This window comes from Pezoporus occidentalis, unplaced genomic scaffold (genome assembly GCF_034315485.1).
Source record: "Pezoporus occidentalis ecotype Australia unplaced genomic scaffold, CSIRO_AGI_Poc_V1 ctg143, whole genome shotgun sequence".
NCBI classification, from domain to species: Eukaryota; Metazoa; Chordata; class Aves; order Psittaciformes; family Psittacidae; genus Pezoporus; species Pezoporus occidentalis.
In genome coordinates this window covers 2,369,711-2,390,584 of record NW_026913241.1, presented here as the reverse complement: position 1 = coordinate 2,390,584, position 20,874 = coordinate 2,369,711, and the positions used below count along the sequence as shown (strand labels likewise).

At 39.6% G+C, this 20,874-nt stretch overlaps 1 protein-coding gene across 3 annotated transcripts in view; it reads left to right on the top strand.

The window, feature by feature from the left end:
• The window catches only part of CADM2 (cell adhesion molecule 2), a 635,987-nt gene that overhangs the window by 504,025 nt on the left and 111,088 nt on the right, over positions 1–20,874 (top strand). For all 3 annotated transcript variants that reach the window (XM_062610057.1, XM_062610056.1, XM_062610058.1), the window contains 3 exons: positions 5,324–5,476; positions 7,838–7,975; positions 13,425–13,595. In XM_062610057.1, coding sequence (XP_062466041.1) covers positions 5,324–5,476; positions 7,838–7,975; positions 13,425–13,595 — 462 coding nt within the window. The remainder of the gene's footprint in view (positions 1–5,323; positions 5,477–7,837; positions 7,976–13,424; positions 13,596–20,874) is intronic.

The following is a 20,874-nucleotide window of genomic DNA, read 5'->3' as shown; positions in this document are numbered from 1 at the left end:
CAAACCATGTGGAAGCACTGGGTCATTTTGAAAATTATTTTTTTATGAGAGATCAGTGATGTGAAACTGCCTTTTCTATGTCTGCTCAGTTGGCATCTGACTAGAATTGAAAAGCTGAGAAAGGAATTCTGAGTCCCCATCTACTTCCATGGAGACAGCAACAGCTTCACTGCTGTGAGGACTTTTGGCTAGTAAAGCAGTCATCAGCTTTGCCTGCTATTTGGGCTGGTAGAAGCCTGCTTCTGTGTGCTTTTTGTTTTCTTGAGCTTGTTTTTTTGGCTGTTATGTCAGTATATTGGTATACATGTAGTTTCTCATTTTGTGGCTTTTGTTTTGCTTGCTTGCTTGCTTTAATGTTGCATCTATTTTCAATCATTATATGCTGTTTAAATTACATACTACGTAATTATTTATTTCTTGTTGTGGCTGGCCAGAAGATATCTGACTTATTTTCTGAATGTTACACACAATCTCAGTCACTTTGATGGGCCTTCTAGCAGTTACCGGCATGCTTGTATGTTAGATCTGCTTAAGCTGTCACCTTCCGGTCATCAAACCCTGCAGAGAGTAAGTCGAGCTTTATCAGGTCTACCCTGAAGTAGCCAAGGAATTCAGCTTGAGATCACTGTAAAGAAACCTGAATGGGAGCCTTAGAAGGCAACAAATTCAAGTGACATTTTTGCTGAATCTTCATGTGCCAGACAGAGCCGATGAGAGGGGAGGCTGCAGTGCAGAGCTCGGGGTGTAGAGAGGAGAGTGCCTGCACTGGTCTGGTGAGGGGAGGGTGCTCAATGGGCAGGGCTGCACTCGGTGCTCCCTGGTGGAGGTGCTCCTGCAGCAGGGGCTGAGCTGCGGGACGCTGTTAATAGACTGCGGGATGTCAGGGAAGCTGAGAGGAAGCAGGAGTGCTTGCTCCTGGCCCAAACTGTGCAGGGGCCTCGAGCCTCACCTCTGCCTTATGAAGGAAAGAAGGAGGCCGTTAACCTGGGAAGCTGGGAATTAGTGACAAAAAAAAAAAAAAACAATGAAAAAAAGAAGGCAAAGGACAACCAAAAGCAAGGGGCTTCCCCCTAAATCCCCTGTCCCCACGCAGAACAGCTTTGCTGTCCTGCAGGGGGCTAATGAGGAAACGCAGTCGAGCCAGAAACAGCCGGCTGATGCCCTGGTAAAGATCTCTACTGGTGCTGCTAGGAAAAAGCGGCGGGTCGTAGTAGTAGGGGACTCGACACTGAAAGGGACAGAAGCACTCGTCTGCCGGCCAGACCCTGTCTCAAGGGGCGTGTGTTGCCTACCGGGGGCACGGATCAGGGATGTGGCAGAGAGGCTGCCTGCTCTAGTAAATCCCACGGACTATTACCCACTCCTGGTGATACATGTGGGTGCTAGGGACATAGATAGTAGTAGCCTGGGGAACATAAAGAAGGACTACAGAGCCCTGGGGGAGGTGGTCAGGGGCTCTGGAGCTCAGGTGGTCTTTTCATCAATTCTCCAGGGTACAGGGGAGGACCTAAAAAAAGCTAGGAGGATTAGCCAGGTTAATAACTGGTTAGAAGGGTGGTGTCATAGTCAGGGGTTTGGGTGTCTTGAACATGGGACCCAAGCTTGTAGGCCAGGTCTAGTGGGGGCTGGTGGAGCTGCTCTAAAGAAGGGAAAGAGCGGTTTTGGTAGGAGGCTTGCCAGACTGGTCAAGGAGGCTTTAAACTAGATGTGTTAGGGGAGGGGGGCATCATTCCATTCCAACACATCCAGTCAGTTGCCAGAACCTATAATAAATGCTCGGAGCAATGCAGAGATAACCCAGCCGCTCCAGCCAATGAGCCGGCTTCAGTTGGCGCTTGGCTCAGATGCCTCTATACAAATGCCCGTAGCATGGGGAACAAACAAGAGGAATTAGACGTGTGTGCATGTCTATGGGGGTATGATATAATAGGCATCACAGAAACATGGTGGGATGGCTCCTATGACTGGAGTGTTGGGATGGAAGGTTACAGGCTCTTTAGAAAAGACAGGCCTGGCAGGCAGGGAGGGAGAGTTGCCCTTTATGTTAGGGATAGGCTGGAGAGTATGGAACTCTGTCTGGGGACAGGTGAGCAGTCAATAGAGAGTTTGTGGGTCAGGGTTAAAGGGAATATAGCTATGGGAGACATTACTGTGGGCATCTGTTACAGACCACCTGATCAAGGAGAACCTGTGGATGAAGCACTCCATAGACGGATAGGAAAAGCCTCACGCTCGCAGGCCCTTGTTCTCATGGTGACATCTGTTGGAAGGACGGTACGGCCTGGAGCAAGCAATCCAGGAGGTTCCTCGACTGTGTAGAAGACAACTTCCTTCTGCAAGTAATAGAGGAGAGGTGCCGTGCTTGACCTCGTGCTCACCAACAGGGAAGGGCTTGTTGGAAATGTGACTCTCCAGGGCAGCCTTGGATGCAGCGATCATGAGATGCTTGAATTTGAGATCCTCAGGACAGTGAGAAGAGCGTGCAGCAAGCTCACTGCTCTGGACTTCAAAAGAGCAGACTTTGGGCTCTTCAGGAACCTGCTTAGTAAGGTTCCATGGGATACAGCCCTAGAGGGCAGGGGGTCTCGAGACTGTTAGCTGATATTCAAGGATCACCTGCTACAAGCTCAGGAGTGTTGCATCCCAACCAGAAGGAAGTGCAGCAGGAGGGCCAGAAGACCTCCTTGGGTGGATAAGGAGCTGCTGAGGAAAATTCAAATGGAAAAAGAGGCTTATAATAAGTGGAAGCAAGGACAGGTGGCATGGGAAGAGTACAGGGATGTTGTCCAGGAAGCTAGGGACCAGGTTAGGAAAGCTAAGGCCCAGTTAGAATTAAACTTAGCTAGAGGTATTAAAGATAACAGGAAGGGATTCTACAGGTACATAGCAAATAAAAAACAGACTAGGGAAAATGTAGGCCCCCTCAGGAAGCTCTCAGGAGAACTGGCTACTCAGGATTTGGAGAAGGCTGAGGTTCTGAATGACTTCTTTGCCTCGGTCTTCACTGCCAAAGGCTCTGACCAAACCACCCAAGTCTTGGAAGGCAGATGCAGGGACTGTGAGAATGAAGACCTTGGGCCCACTGTAGGAGGGGATCTGGTTCGAAACCACCTTAAAAATCTGAACGTGCACAAGTCCATGAATCCTGATGAGATCCATCCACGGGTCCTGAAGGAGCTGGCAAATGAAGTTGTGAAGCCGCTGGCCATCATATTTGAGAAATCGTGGCGGTCAGGTGAAGTTCCCGATGACTGGAAAAAAGGGAAATATAACCCCCATTTTCAAGAAGGGGAAAATGGATGACCCGAGGAACTACAGACCAGTCAGTCTCATCTCTGTGCCTGGCAAAATCTTGGAGCAGATTCTCCTGGATGGCATGCTAAGGCACATGAAAATCAACAAGGTGCTTGGTGACAGCCAGCATGGCTTCACTAAGGGGAAATCCTGCCTGACCAATTTGGTGGCCTTCTATGATGGGGCTATGGAACTGATGGACAGGGGTAGAGCAGCTGATGTCATCTACCTGGACTTGTGCAAAGCGTTTGACACTGTCCCACACGACATCCTTGTCTCTAAATTGGAGAGACATCAATTTGATGGATGGACCACTCGGTGCTGGGGGAGGGACTCCTTATCCATCCAAGGAGCTGTCATGCTGGGGAGGGACTCTTCATTAGGGACTGTAGTGATAGGACAAGGGATAACGGGTTAAAACTTAAACAGGGGAAGTTTAGGTTGGATATAAGGAGGAAATTCTTTCCTGTTAGGGTGGTGAGGCACTGGAATGGGTTGCCCAGGGAGGTTGTGAATGCTCCATCCCTGGCAGTGTTCAAGGCCAGGTTGGATGAGGCCTTGGGTGATATGGTTTAGTGTGAGGTGTCCCTGCCCATGGCAGGGGGGTTGGAACTAGATGATCTTAAGGTCCTTTCCAACCCTAATTATTCTATGATTCTATGATTCTATGTTAGCTGCTTATACTGGTGTAAATCTTTCTGTATTGACAGCTCTTGGAGCCTTGCAATGGCACAGAAACATCCAGATCTAGTAGCAAAAGCAGCACAGTAATGCTGTGTTTTTATCATTGGAAGGTATAAATGTTAGGAGAAGCAAATCTGAGAGCCTTTAGGGTCTTTAGAAAGAGCTGGATAAGAACAATATTAGAGACTTGAATGTCTTGGTTCTTCTCACAAATAATTATGATAGTCCCATTTTACTTTTGACTTTCAGAGGCTTACTATAAAATCAGACTCACTGAAGATTGAAGTACTGTCAGGTCAAAGATTTGAATCTAGAGGTATCCAACAAAACCTTCTGAGTTCTAGAGGCTTTTTTGCTGTTTGCTTGGGAGAATTACAGTGTTTACTTATTTATGGTGCAAGCATTTCTATGCTGTGAATGACTTGATTAACATGTGTAGATTTCCGAAACAGCTTCACTGCAGAGAAATGGGATGTTTGGGAATGTTTTGCCTGTTTTTCAATATATAATGTGGGTTAATCTAAGTGTAGGCTTTAAAGTATTTAAAATTTTAAAGCATTACTCAAAGTTACATTTTGAATTTAAGTCACTCTACCTGCTCCTCTTCCCTTAGTGATTTTCACGCAAACAAAATTGTTAGGAAGGATTTTCTGACAGCAGATCAGATTTTTAGTCATAATCAAAAAAGTGAAACCACTATATGCAACTACATCTTTCTATTATATTTAATATCTTTATATTTATTTTATATTTTATATTTATATTATATTTATATTATATATATTATATATGCATGGAACTTTTGATATAGTCATAATAAGATATACCCTTACAGCATTCAAGAAATCTGATATTCCAGCTCAATATGAGTAGTAATGGATGTGGGAAAAATCTGTAGGCAAGGTATGCAATGTTAGACTTTGTAGTTGAAAGCATAGTTTCTTTGTACATGAAAACGGATTCTCAATATTCGCCCGCATTTGTAAATATATGAAAAAGAAAATTATTTTAGGGAAGAGTTGGTTTAGGCACTGAACAAAGCTATCTGGGGGGCAGAAATCAAAGTTAATGATTGTTTTTTTTAGAGAAAAGACAAAGGTAACTAAAGTCCCTTAGTTTCTACATTTATATACAAGTCACTCAGTACACTGTTCTAAAGTGTGCTGAACTCTTGTACTTTATTCCACAGAGAAAACAAACTACTATGCATGAAGTCAACTGTGTCCATATCCCTGTATTCTAGGAAATGATATAACTGGGCTACTTTGTAGACCCTCTTGTGTAACGTACCACACTTTGTTAATATGCTGTTTCTTACCTTACAACATGAATTCTTGTTTTTCAGCTCTGAGGGACAACAGAATTGAGCTGGTCCGAGCTTCATGGCATGAGCTGAGTATCAGTGTCAGCGATGTGTCTCTGTCGGATGAAGGGCAGTACACCTGCTCTTTATTTACTATGCCTGTCAAAACTTCCAAGGCTTTTCTCACTGTTCTCGGTAAGTTTAAATAGCTGAGCATAAAGAAGCAAGTGTTAAACTTCTTAGGCTTTTGGCAAATTATGATAAGAATGAACTTTTCTAAAGCTTGGCAGAAGATAAATGTAGATGTCTGATCTTGTTTCCCTGATGTTTATTGTTTCATATTGCTGTGCTGAAAAATAACATGACTCTTACTGTTTGCACTGCGGCAGGGTAATGAATTAGGGAACACACAAATACCAAGGTATGAGTGCTCGGTAAAATGGACATAACTTCTACATCCCAAGCATCAGAAGTGCAAAGAAGGTGCATGCGTTCATCTCCTAATAATGTATTGTATAGGGCAAAGAGGGGGAAATCAGAAAGCATGACATCAAAAGGGGCTGTAGAGCTTTATCATTTTTCCTTAGCTGTGCATTTTCTTGGCTCATTCTGTTTCCTTTTTTGTCTATAAAGTGCATATTTTCACTGGGTTTGCTGCTTCTTTTATACTTTATCCTCTAAGTGCTCTGCTGTTTTCTCCAAAGGTTATAGATACACATAGAGACGCCAGGAAATAAAGTTTCTTCTCGAAGCTTTGTATGAGTCTATGAATGTCAGTAGCCCAATCATCCAAAACTGCTATAGTTCATTGAAACACACCTGTGTACCTAAGAGGTTATAAGATTTTAGAGATTGATTTTTATTCTTTTCTCTTTTTTCTGTCCCTGAACTCGACTCTTTTTGTTTTATTTTTATATGTAGACAGTCAGACAGTTGAATTTAATAGGACTAATGTAAGATGTTCTCTGCACCAGTAATATTCATATTAATCCAGCCATGGAATTGGTTTTTTGCATAGGATATAAAATACATCTCCCTTTCTGTCCCCATGAGACTATTGTACAAAACTCTTCACAATTTTGCCATTAAGAACAAAAAATACCCACTCAAGGCAGAATATTCTGGAATACAACTGCCTGTGGTTAATCCTCTCTGTAGAGAGGCATCTCATGATCTAAACAATAGAAGAGCAGACAAGATCAACATTTTAAAGGGCAGAAAGACATAGAAAGGTGTTACAAAGACAAAAAAAAACAGCTACCCACTATTTATCAGCCAAAGTAACCTTATTTTTCACAGGCCTTTTACATTTACCTTCCTTTTGGGGGAGAGTTTAGTGAAAGTTTCCGAACATCAGCTACTTACTTTCCAAGAAAGAAAGCTGCAAGGTTTAAGATGCTGATCTTTTTTTGGTTTGTAATTTTCTATTTCAAAGTAACATTTTAAACTCTTGGAGCTCCTTCTATCTGAGAAGGGTATGTTTTCTGTTTGAAATGTATTACATCTTTTAATCAGATAAACTATCCTTTTATGTACTAATAATCTCTTTATTGACTACTCTGTTATGGATTAGAAGATTTAAGTGTCAAGGTATTATAGTAGACACCATTTTCTGTCCTGAAAGAGAGGTATAGATTTATTACAGAAATGTACTCTGCGATATGTACTGCTGCTTGGATTTTATGTACGTGATCTGTCATTTTGGAAAAGAGATGTAAACAAAGCAAATTGTGAAACACAGGGCACAGGATCAATTAGTGTGAGTGATCCCTTTATCTAGGCACAAATACAAATGCATCAAAACGCTGCAGATGCAAGTTATTACAATGACATCTTCAGAGGTTTTAAAATTACAGTCATCAGTATCACGTTAAAATAAGTTAGTCTTGTGTTTTCAGAAGCCACATGGATTTATACATGCAGTGATTAAATTTTTCCCAAGTCTTTTTTCATAGAAAAGTAACTAGTTCCAAATTTAATGTTATGCATATAGTATGTCATGATCATCCAGCCTCCTCTAAAGAACTGGGATTCAGCTGAGGAATTCTCCATTAGCCAATGGAATTGTGATTATAACTATTGTCTGAAGAGAATGTGTGAACAAACTCCTGTATTTATTTTCATCCTCACTTTTCCTTGGATTTAGTCTGAAAATCTTCACAATTCATGCTTAAATATCTGTCCTGAACTTAGATCAGTTCAGCTTTCTGTTGCCAGTCACATTTTATTTTCACAGTTGTACTTCTGTGCAGACCGGTTTAAACCTTATAATAACAATTCAGACAAGAGCTTCGTGCACAATATACATAGATAAGATGGTTTTTAAAATATAGCCTGTTTCCCTTAGAAAACTAGGTAATTTCTGTTTTCTTTAAATCTTTAGAATCCACTACAGTTGAGATTGACATTTTATTTGCAATAGGAAACAGGATTCACTGACAGGGCAAAGAATTATTTCCTGAATTTAGAACATATAAGGAAGTGAACTTTATGCTGGTCATATATTCTTGTCTCTGATAGTGTCAGTTGCTGCCATTTTGCTTGTTTGCTTGTTAGGTGTTCCTGAGAAGCCACAAATCACTGGATTTACCTCACCAGTTATGGAGGGAGAGAGGATGCAGCTTACTTGCAAGACATCTGGGAGTAAACCAGCAGCTGACATCAGATGGTTCAAGAATGACAAAGAAGTTAAAGGTATTTAAAAGAACTTTGATATCATTTGGTCCAATAGTCAAAACTATACATTGTGTAGAATCGTATTTTTTAATTCATGTTTGTAAAGTTTCTTATATTTAATCATTAAATGAATCGGTGATAGTACGTAGGTAAGGAAATGATTGTGAATTGCTGGATTGGTCATTTAACCATATTTTTATTCTATTTCTTCAAACGGTAGAAACTGATGTTTTTAATTGCTTTGAACTCTCTTCAGCTTAATAAACTCAGCTTCATAGAGAACTATTTGGGGGATTATTGTTATCACAGCCATACCATTCACTGCAGATATTTTACCTTTTAATTTCTTTTTGCCTTTTTAATATGACACGTCTCAGTTGGTCAGTTGCCAGTTTTATGTTACCCTCTAAGTGACTGGGTGAGGCAGAACCATCTGGAGGAGACAGGAGATTGCTTTTCCAGTAGGGGAGTTATGGAGCCTGCTTTGGTGAAGAAGAGTCAGGTTGTAACATTTGAAGGAATCTTGTTTGAGAGACTGGGAACCTGCAGCTGAGGCAAGGATGCTGAGTCTGTGGTGAGGAGCAGGGAGAAGATGGACTTTAAAAGGGCTGAGGAGAACTTCGCAAGGACTGGGGAGAATTGGACAAAGTGTGCTGTAACTGAAAAGTCATGGGGTGACTAAAATCAAAGCTGAAAGCATGGGTTTGCCTTTGAAGATGCAGGAAAATAGGAAAGAGTTGCATATAAAGGTGTCTATTTCTTTTCTGTCTTCTCTTTCACTTTTTAAGTTCTTTACTTAAAACTTAGTTTTGTAGTCCATGTCTCAGAAATGCTGTGATAGTTTAAAATCCTTTTTGGCAAATGGGTGGGCAAAGCTTCCTATAAAAGAAGGTTTGGTCACATCTCCACAGCCAACTGAGGTCCCATTATAGATTAGATGAATGAAAAGGATAAGGTACTGGTGTTTATTCATGTCACTCCATTGTGCATTAAGACCAGATCAATAAATGATTCAAAATCCACCTTATAAGTGTAGCTTTTTTTAATATATATGAAAAAACTACAACAAAACCTCAACCAAACAACAGCTTTATCTGTTTTGTCTCATATTTGTCTGGTGTTGTGGATTTTGTTAGCTCAATAAACTGCCTCAAGCAATTTTTCAGCATTAATTGCAAAGTCCATTAATCTTCCTTTACTATTCTGCACCACAGTTCAATGTACACAACCAGAGCTGTGATATAAAATTGGTAAATAAAGGAGATTGCAGTTGATTGCCCAAGGAACCCAGTCTGCTCCAGAGCATATTGAAAGACACAGGAATTTTAGGCTTGAGTCATTTGAAATGTGTTTGAGCACTTGTAACATGGATAGAAAATGAGGAAACAGAGACATATCCTTTCCAGCCACAGCGAAATTACTGAAAGAAAGGCATCAAACATAATTAAAAAGAAGAATTTGCCAGCACAGCTAGCACACATGGCACAGCATAGATCCTGTCAGCCCAGAAAGATGACAGCATGAATATGTAAATCCAAGACATGTAAATACAGAAAATTGCTCTAAGCAATATCAGTACTTTAAGGGAACCACTGGTACAGTTGACCTAGCAGCATGACAATACTGAAATAAGTTGTATTAAAGATTTTATTTTATAATCTGATGTAAAAACTTTGCTGTTCTTTCAGCATGCCATTGAAGTCAGGAAGTGATTTGGTGATGTGACTCTTTAACTAATTTGCTCTTCTCAACAGTTCCTTAAGGGAGGGTTTTCTTTAAAAAAGGGGGGTGGGGAAGGAGCAAAGAAGATGTGTCAAAAGGAGTAGTAAAGAAAAAAAAAAATTCAGAGATGAAAATACTGAGCACATTCATTTCAGTTTAGTTTTCTAGGTCTTCTGAAGAGCACATTGCCATTTCACAAAGGTTAAAAATAAAATAACCTAACCAGTTTGCAGTGGCATCAGCAAAAGTTACATTAGCTTTGTGCACTGTAAAAGGTGAAATGATAAATCTGAGAAAATAGATATGAAATTATATGCTAATGCAGCTGACATTAAAGGTTAGGAGTTCTTCTGTCTAGCACCAGTAAATCCAATTGTGTTACAGTGTATTATACATGATGAAAAAGAATATAAATGATGCATTGAGTTCAGAGTTTCACCAAAGGGGAAAAAGCCATTCTAAAATTGTAGCTCCATTACTATTACTCAAAAAAGGAATCATAATGAGACAGACTGCTAGTAATGAGGGAGACTGAAGTACTTAGTACCATGCCTTTTACTTTAGTGTTCTGTTTCATATATGCACCAAATTAACAAAGAGATGTGCAGTTTAGCATTCTGGTGATGTTTCTTGAGTATTATTAAAACAAAAATATTGGAGAAGCTACATACATAATTTTGTAAAGAAAAAAAAAATCTATTTTTCCAACCAAATTTCTTATATGCTCTTTTAACAGCATTATGTAAGAAATTTTTTTTAGGTTTCAAGAATATTTTTAATGGATTATTTTTTTCCCCCTAGCAAAATTTGCCTTCAAAAATAAATAAGATGGTATCAATTTGTTTTGTTGCAACAGATTAAGACATTTGGAATTGGTTTATGTTTTTTAGTACACACAAAGAGCTCAGAGAGGTACTGAATATTTTGACTTGATAAACTTCTAAAATGAAGATGTAATTTTTATAGGCAAAGCCATTTCATGTCAGAATTTGATTTTAAATGTAAACAAAAATTATACTTGTCACGTAAAACCAGCAAAACTGTCTTTTTAAAAGATGAGGTATTCTATATGGATGTTCCAAGTATGTGCCTTTATAAATAGTTGCCAATGAACAATGAATGATAGACATTCTGTAATTTCTATTTTCCCTGTCAAACATCTATACTTATGATATATAAACTAGTATTAATACAAGCATATATGTATGTGCACCTATTTGGTGGAGTCATAGAAATGAGCACATAGTTGACCATAAGATTTCTTATGGCCCAGTCTCTGTTCAATGGTTAGGTCAGGTTGCTAAAGGTCTTCCCAAATTCAATTTTGAAAAATCACTATGTCAGAGGTTCCATAGTCTATCTGATCTAGATGTTTCAGTATTTGAAAGCCTTTATTGTGGAGAATTTTCATTATATGTAGATATTTCATGATACAAAATCAGTATTTGCCTTGATGTAACTTCTGTGCACTGCTGCCCCTCAGCTTTTGCTGTATGCCTCTGAGAGGAATGTGTTTTTTTGATTCTCTATGACCACGTGTTAGGTACTTGAAGGCAGCAGTTTGATCTGGTTTTAGTCTTCTTTTCCTCAGGTTGAACAAACCCAGCCATTGTAATCCGTCCTTGCACGTTTGCCAAAATCTTTCTCAAACCAGAAGGCTCAAAGTGGGCCTAGTGCTCTAGATGCAGCCACACACTGAAAAGAGAAGAATCACTTCCCTTCACTTGCTGGCTGTGCTATTATTAATGCAGGACAGTGACAGTGATAGCCAGAGAAAGTGCTTCTGTAATGGATCTTTTTGTTAAACCTTTTCCTCAAGGGGGTATTTAGGAGAGAGAGGAGTAGAAAGGAAATACATGAAATCATTTAATGCAGTAGGCATATTAAAAATTTCTGTAAAAACCCTGGGTAAATATCCTGAATGCTGGCATGCGATAACATACTCAGTACCTGATTTCCACTGCTCTTACATCCAGTTGGGCTTATATTCAGTTAGCATATATTACAATCACACCATTACAACATTTTGACATGAGGAGACATCTAAGAAGATGCAGCTGATAAAGTAGACAAGATAAATATTTCTGTTGATAAGGATGTCAACAGTTTATAGAGTGGTATCACCATCCTTTTTAGGGAGGTAATTAACTCTAGGAATTGAACTCTTCCCAACAATAGTTGTCTAGAGGAAGGCTTCTAAACATCTGTTAAGGAAATTAATTGGTTTTGTTTTTCTAAAGGATTAAGCATCCACAACCTCTCAGTGAAATTAACGTTGTTGGTGTTTTCAGGAGCTGTCTGTCCTCCACCTGCAGTCAGTAAGCAAAGGCATGTGTGCATTACTTGTAAGCAAACAGCGATCTATATAGGTGTTTATTATTCAATTTGGAAACCTAACTCTGAGAACAAAGTCTCATGTGTTTGCTTCAAATATTAGTGAAGACGTTTGTTGTTTTCATTATAATAAATTTGCTTTAGCCCTGGTCAATATTTCTCTCACCTATGGATCTCTAAATATTAATAGTCACCATGGCAGAAATTGAAAGCTCTTAAAGCTTAGCAAAAAAACAGACAGAAAAACGCTTGTATGCAAGAAATAATTATTTCTTAGGGGAAAATGGATATCATGTAACTGTAGTGTCTTCATCTATCTGGAGGCAATGAAAAAGACCACCTCTCTGATTTCAGAGGTATTTTTAATCTAAAAAGGTGTAGCTTAAGCCATTTAAGATTTGCTTTCTAAAACTGATATTTCATTGAAATTTTATTTAGGTCATATTCCTCTCTAATGGGATTTAGTATAATTTGTAAGACGGAAACCTCTCAGTTTTTCTTTTTTGGGGACACAGAGGACATATGCAATCTCAGTGTAATTGAATATGTATGTTTATTTATTTATATATGTCTTTTAAATCTTTCCTTGTGACAAATCACTATAATGAGCTATTTTGCTGAAATACATTCAAATCAGTATTATAAGTAGTCATGAACTAAATGAAACACTTTTAAAGCATGTATTAAGAAGACCTCATGTTGCAGTTAATACATTAATCTTCAGTTCTGATCTAACATGTATGTCCTACAACAAAACTTTCTGAATTTGAACCTTAACCTTGAGCTGAGCTGAATACTTAAACATAGCTGAAGGCTCCCCACACTTTAGTATCTGGGCTGAAAACTGTCAGAGACTTAAGTAAAGCTGCACAAAGGAAGTAGGCCAGTTTAACGTGATACAAACCAGTGAGTGCAAGGTCTCTGAAGTAATTTTATTTCCAGTCTTCTTGGAACTCGTCTGTAGATTCCAGTAAATACTGTGACATGCTCTATTTACAGTTGTTCATCAACATCAATAGCTATACTTCAGTTTAGTTCAGTTTATAAACTATCATAATTCTAGCCAAAGAACAGAATAACCCATGAATATAGTAAGTGCAGGATTAATGTGATTACATGCATGCAACCCTTAGTTTACATCGCTTTAGTGATATCCATGTATTAGTAACAAATTTTGTAATATCCATGTATTAGTATGTGAGTGCGGTATCCTGTAACCAGTTTTAAAATGTCCCTTTTCAATATATATATTCAGCTCTTATAATCAGAGCAAGTTGAGGAATAACTGCAGTCTGATTTTGTCTTAAAGAGATGTGAAAGACTTCTTTTTTCAATTGTGATACATAACTGAGCTTTCTAATGCTGGACTCCTTTTCCCCAAAACATTGGAGATGTTTGTTCTTTCTTTCAGATGTTAAATATTTAAAAGAAGAAGATGTAAATCGGAAAACATTCACAGTCAGCAGCACGCTGGACTTCCTCGCAGATCGCAGTGATGACGGTGCAGTTTTAAGTTGCAGAGTAGATCACGAGTCCCTAAACTCTACACCTCAGATAGCAATGCAGGTTCTAGAAATACACTGTAAGTAACACACGTTTTATATGCTTGCTTTTATAGTTCAGTTTTGTTTCAGAGTTTCTGTTCTGGGAAAATTATAAAAATCTCTGATACCATGCAGATGGGTAATGTCATTCTTTTAGCCAGCTTCTCTGTTCTGTATTTTATGGTTGGTTAGTTTGGGGGTGGGGGATATTGTTGTTTTTTACAGGAGTAACTCTAAAAAGTCTGTTACGAGCTTTACCAGTGAAAACACGATGGGACTGAGCTCCCGGTTTGCTTTGAGAAGTGGTAGAGTGGAAATTCATTTATCATTGTAGCAATGTGAAGGCGTTCGTACAAATCAAGATCATAGTACTTCACAGCCCTCCTTGAAAGTATCTAGAAACAAGGGTATGAAGAAGCAAAGTTCTCAACAGACTGCCCCAATAACTTTGAATCCTGTTAATGAAACTCTGTTTAATGCTGTTAATAATACAAGACCGGGAGGAAAAGCCCTTTATAATTTATTTTTAGGCTTTGTCCATACAGGATGTTGCTCTAGATAATCCAAACTTCAGGTGTTTTGTGTATTTATTTATTGGTTTATTTTTTCAAACAGTATTTCTGGAAACTTCTTGTCTTCTACAGTGCATTGTTTCAGAGTTGAATGAACCTGCCTATGTTTCTGTGTGCCCTACTCTGAAGTCATGTTGTACTTTGAGTCATTTTTCTTCACTTACAAACTGTAAGACATTCAGGAGAACACTTATTCACCATCAGACTATGTTTTCATATTTGCTTGCATTATACCCACCATTCTTCAGGGTTCAGCTATGTGGATTTTTGCAGAACTGTGCTTTGATGAGTCTGTGATTGACAGCTAGCAAAAACAGGCATCTGCAAAATACCATCAGACCAGGTAAAGGGAAGAAACCTTTCATGAATCTGTACCTAGGGTAGGTGTTATCAACCTGTTATCAAGCAGTAACTGCAACTAGTTCCCAACATAACATGTCAAGGACTGCTGGCACACATAACTTGTTTCTAAACAGCGATATTTCCATAAGCATCAAAGGCTCGTAGCACATGTAAAATGCAGTAAAAGCAAGAGCACTCCATGCACAGAAGCTGACAGTATTGCTAAAAAAGCCATCTGCATAAAAGTCTGAAAATGAGGAGGATGTGGATTAGCGTCCATAAGTACTATGTACTGAAAAAAAAGCTGTTTTCTGAAATGTTCTACCCAGCATTTTGTTGAAGGAGATCAAACCCTTTCTTCAACAAATGGCTATTAAACACCTGCTTCCCCTAACATGTTCAAATGACATCTGCACTAGAGACATGGATCCTTAACAGCTTTATTTCCTTGAAATTAAATCCCACAGCCATCAGCCACTGAGCTGGCCCATGCCTTCACTTCTAAATTGCTTGCTCTTCCTTCAGTACCCTGCTCGAGATGTTGGCACTAGAGGAGAGGAACCAAATTGAATGGAATAATAGATAGAGAAATAAGCCAGCTGTATGAGGTTTAAAATGACTCACAGAGACTGAAATGTGGTGTGATTCAGGATAAGGGCACAGTTCTGGTTTGTGTGAGCATCTTAAGGTCACAAGGTGGTAAAGCCTTTCTGTGGTCTTGTATATATAAAGCTTCTTGAATGTTTGCTGTTTCCTTCTGATTTGCACCCTAGGTAGCAAGACATTGCCTTGCTAAATAGCTGTGGGGTTCATGATTCCATTGCATCATGTTTTGGGCAAGACTCCTCTCTCTTCTGTGGGTTCACTGGAGTTTTCTAACAAGGACAAATTGCACCAGGCATTTGCAGTTACTAATATGTTTTTTGTTACTGCCCCTTCAGACTGCCAGCTTGTTAAAAGCCACAATGTGCAAGTAATTATTCTCTGTCATTCCTGCATGCTCCATTAATTTTCCACCGATCAATTTAATACTCTTCAGCACTAGTATAGAGGCATGATGCATGGAAAGATAAGTGAACAATGTGCCAAAAGAAAGTTTAGAAGAGAGGGTGCAAATACATTTAAAACCATAGAGAAAGCAGTATTTTGGTATTGGTGACAAGGAGACTAAGAACAGGCTGTTATTGTCCTTTTCTTAGCACTTACATCTCCATGGTCAACATACTCAGAAGTCTTACACTGGGCGGGTTTTTAATGGAATCGTTATAAAATGAAAAGGGGACTCAGGGAACTAATGATGTGGTTCAGCAGAGAGACTTGAAGGAAAAAGAGGAGAAGGATGATTTACTATAGCAATCCCAAAGACTCTGAATGGAGTACATTGCACTGGAACTGGGCCCTGCGTTTTATTCTCCTGCTATTGCTCACCATCATTTGTGAGTATTACTGCAGTCACTGGATTTTTCCATCAATCCGTAGGACTTCAAAAATCTGAGATATCCTATTTGTATTAATGAGAGGCATGCTCACGGGAACCAGTGTGAGTTGACCCAATATATCCTTAGTGCCACCTGACAGCAGTTCAAAAATAGTGCTGACAGAGCAGATGGATTATGGGACCCCACAAGAAAAGTCAGGAGAATTTGTTAATCTGATGTCCTGTAGGCTCCAAAATCACAAGCAAGTAGTGAGGCATTGCTCCACAGGGCACTTGTTCTAATGTCCGGGAGGCATTTCTGCTGAGCAGAGTGCTATGGGAGAATGATAAGCAAGTGCCTTAAAATGGACAAACAGAACAGCATAGCTGAGCATCAGTTCAGGCAGAGAACGGATGCACAATGATTAGGCATCACCCACTGGAACTGCTCGTGGTTTTTAAACACTTTCCTAAAATCTGAAGGATTTTGTCTGTGGTACATGGATGCTCCTTACCAATTATCAGTGTATCATCACAGGCCAGAAACAAAGAACAATAATAAATTGTCTGGCCATTTCTGTCCCATATAATTATGCTTGAAAGTAAAAAGCCTTCTTTGTTTCAAGCAGCTAGCCCCTGACAATGGAGGAAACATATGGCTTCATCAAAACAAAAAGCACAAAGAAAAGAAAAGCGACTGAACAGTAGGAATTACAGGACTGTTCGTGATAGGTAGAGAAAAAGGAAAGCAATGTAAGAGTTGGAATGACAGGTTTATTATTTATTCTAGTGAAAGATAGAATAAAATTAAATCTGTCCTAGACGATGAGACTGTATGAAACAGATATGTGTAATAAGTCCATGGAGAGATGTAGATAGAGGTGCTTATGAGTCCACACAGCTGTTTTTATCATCAGCTTTAATAGGAAGTAAACTTAACAAAACGAAAGCCAGTAATGCCATCAGCAGCAATATCAATACAGAATATACTTTATTTCCTCTTCTTCCCCTTACACAAATCTTAGCTTTTGTTAGTGCGATAAAGCAATCAAATCAGCTTTCCCCTGTACATGAAATGAAGCTGAGGACTAAACTTGTAAGATAAGAAAGGTTTTATTTTCTTTTAATATGTATTTGTGTATGTACTAGAAATAATGTCTGAGTCCTCCTGCCACTCCATTTTTTAATGGTTAGACCTAGAAGTAGAGATTACCTATGTTATTTATAGCTTGACCAAAAGAAGGATATCTTGAAGGAGACCATGATCAATCCTCCTTTTCACAAAACTTTCCATATCACCTTTGCAGATATCAAATATTAAAATAATAGGGATGCAGGAGGGTAACCATACTGTACCCCACTCCAGACTTTGGGATAATTAGCTCCTCCAGTCTTGTGAGCTTTATTTATCACCAGTTTATGTTATGTCTCACTTGTGTTTAATCTTGTTATTCTGTATATCGTGCTCTGTGCACTGAAGGGCAGCCCAATTGCCCAAGTCTTTCTCATGCTGAAAGGTTTGGCCATTATTTAGTTTCTGCTCAGCCAGCAGAGGTTTGTGGTAGCATGACACTGCTTGCTGAGTTTATTTTTCCTCTGACCCTTACTGTCAACAGTAAACCTAAAATAGACTTGTATCCCCCGTGGCTTTGTTCTGAAGTTTGCTTGTCAGCCTAGCTGACACTGGTTATTAGGAAGTGCTTCTTGTAAGTGATAAATACGAATCTCAAAGGGGTATTTAATTTCATTGCTGACTTTTACATTCAAACTAAACTAGGAATGCATTCTTTGTTCCTGTATTAAAGTATCACAGGTGCAGTACTTCAATTTTAAGGAATTCTCAGTACAATGCTTGCCTAGACTGTGTACTCTTAAGCACATGCACACTCCGGAAAAGACATTTTGAGGGCAAGTACAAATTCTGGTCCACATCTGGGAAGTTAGTGAATTCACTTATCCCTCTTCAATGTCTCAGATACATCTTGTTTCCCAGAAACAGCATCTCTGCATTCCTCCAGGTCTTCCCAGAGCAGAAGCCAGCCAACACGCTGCTTCCTACTTGAACAGAGTGCCATAAAATTACCCAGTGGTTATTACCTTACCTTAGTGAAGATTCTCTGACTACAGTAAATTACCCAGCAGACCTCAGTAAAAATTAATTGTGTAAGTCTGCCCCAGAGACTTCTTTTGAAGCTTTAAAGTGAAATCAAATCATTTGAACTTCAAACCTAATCATCATGATTCTAAAATGGCAGCTGTGATGTGATCCGTGCTAATGGACTCTGTGAGATTTTGCTCAAAAGCTGACCACGTTCCCAAATGACAGCACTAATAAGCTAAATATGTGTTATGTAAAGAAGTGTCTAGAGAGGCAATTTTGAGTAAATTCTATATTGGCAGACACAGATGTGCAGTGAATTGTTGGTCTGACAAGTCTATAGCCATCAGCTAACTTGCTTCTACAGGGTATTCCAACAGTGTTTGTGTAATAGGCCATTTCTTCATTTGTGGGTTGTTATTAGATTCTTTTGCAATGAACATCTGAACTTGACTTTAAAATTAGGCAGCTATTCCAAGAGAATGTTGGAATTGTTGTCCGGGAAATAAATGTATTGATTCTGAATTAAGCAAACGAACCACCTTGAATGCAGCCAAGTACAGAGAGGCAAATCAGCAATGCACTTGTGCAGCCATGTAGAACATAGTGTGCGTGTGTGAGTTTGGAACAACAGTGTACTACTGGGATTTCTGATGTATTCACAGATGGAGGTTTCTCTGACAACAGGATGGGTTTGGATTTTCTGCTGGTGTAAAGCAGAGTAATTTTATCAAAGACCTGCATTACTCACTAAGAGAGCTTAGCCCATTATTTTTACTTAAACAGTTTCAAGTTTTTGTTGGAACTCAGTCTCTAAAGTTACACATTCTGAACAAAAATAAGTGAAGATATATTAAATATTTGTGTGTGAATATGTAAATATGTGAAAATATACAATATTAAATATAGTATATAATAATATACATTCATATAGTGCTGCATGAAATAAGGTATTATAAAAAGAAAGCAAGAAAAGGGTCATTCTCAATTGCTTACGATCATCTCTTTATTACACTGCCTGACACCCTGAAAGACACACCAGCTGAAAGTAAAATGTGGAAATATTTGCATGATTACAAATAGCCTCAATCTCTGTGTGAATACTCTGGCAAGGGATACATAGTCAGAGTCAGGAAATGGCTTACTAGCTAGGATGATAAGGTGTCACAGCTATCCAATTTTTCATTATTTTTTTTTTTTAACAGGGACCCAAAACACTGGACTAGCTCAAATAAATACAGATAGAGTATGTTTAGTCAGCAGTAAGAATAGCTGGAGTACTTGTAAGAACTGAAACTTGCTTTGGCTTTGCCATGAGAGGAAAATGTTAATCTAATGATATCTTTAGTCAGTAAGGTCCAGCACACAATTCTCCTGTAATTTCTTATACAGTGAAATGACATGGATTTTCCAAGGGCATAATTTTTTAGGGGCCTAAGAGAAAGAACTCACTTAAGATTTGCACATCCAGGGCTTTGCTCTCTTCCAGATTGGCATGATTTGCTCTCTTGCTATAACCATTTTATCATAGAATAATTTGAATATTTGGAAATTGTGATATCTCAGAAGCCTCTGGAACCTGTGGAAGGTGACTAGTATGTCAAGCTTAAACTTTCTTTCAAGAGTAACATGATGGCACAGATGCAGCGGCACATTCTCTTCCATGGCACATCTTATCTTGGTCCATGCTGGTCATAACAAATATCAAAGAAAATTTCCCTTTGAGAAAACAGAATTGTTTTGTTTCAAACCAATATACTCCTAATATTTTTGTTGGCTTAATGGTTTGTTCTTTAGAGTTCTTAGACACAGCTCTAGGAGCAAGACCCATTTAGGTTGTGCTGGTTTTTTGAGGAAACCGTCTGCTTGTCATCGTACAGCTAGTTAGACACAACCTTTTGGAAGTCACTAAGCCATTATCAGACTGTCATCTTGTCCTGGGTTCAGCAGTAGCAGTCATTTTTCCCCTTCTTGGTAGCTGGTGCAGTGCAGTGTTTTGACTTTCGGCCTGGGAACAGAGCTGATAGCGATGTTTTGGTTTGGCCAAGGACTTTGTGAGCCTCATGCTCTGCCAGGGAGGAGGGGAAGCTGGGAGGAAGCAGAGGCAGGACACCTGACCCAAACTGACCAAAGAGGTATTCCATACCACAGCACGTCATGCCCAGGGTGTAACTGGGAGTTAGCCGGAAGGGCTGGGAGACAGCAGGGTTGGAGGAGGTATCGGTCGGAGCTTGGTCGGGCTTGGGGGGGGCGAGTTATCGGTCGGCTGGTGGTGAGATGATGTATTCTCTTCCCTTGTTATTTCCTTTATCATTATTATCATTGGTGGTAGCAGTAGTGATTTGTGTTATACCTTAGTTACTAAACTGTTCTTATCTCAACCCGTGGGAGTTGCATTCTTTTCAATTCTCCTCTCTGTCCCTCCGGGAGCAGGGGGAGGGCAAGAAAGGGGGGGAAGTGAGCGAACGAATTACCTGACTGGGTTTAAACCACGACAGTTCTTTTTTGGCGCCCAACATGGGGCCCGAAGGGTTGAGATAACGACAGATTTGACTGGATTAATAGTCACTCATCACAATGACGATTTATTGGCTCTCAGAGTTGTTTCTCTTGATCTCACAGCTTCAGAATGTTGTAACTTACGTAGAGCCGGTATTTGCTGTGTTAGTGTTTATCAAGTGTGGGGCCTGGGCTAAGGTTCTTGTCTCACTGTGCTTTATGGCAATGGCTTGTAACACGGGTGGGCTCCAGCAGCAGGGCGGGACGGACGTGGCCGTGGACTTGTACCTGGCCGTCCGGCTGCTCTTCACCGTCCTGGCCCTCACCCTACTCTCCATCTTCGTGAGGCCGCGGGGAGCCGAGGGGGAGCGGCCCCGGGAGCCGGCGGC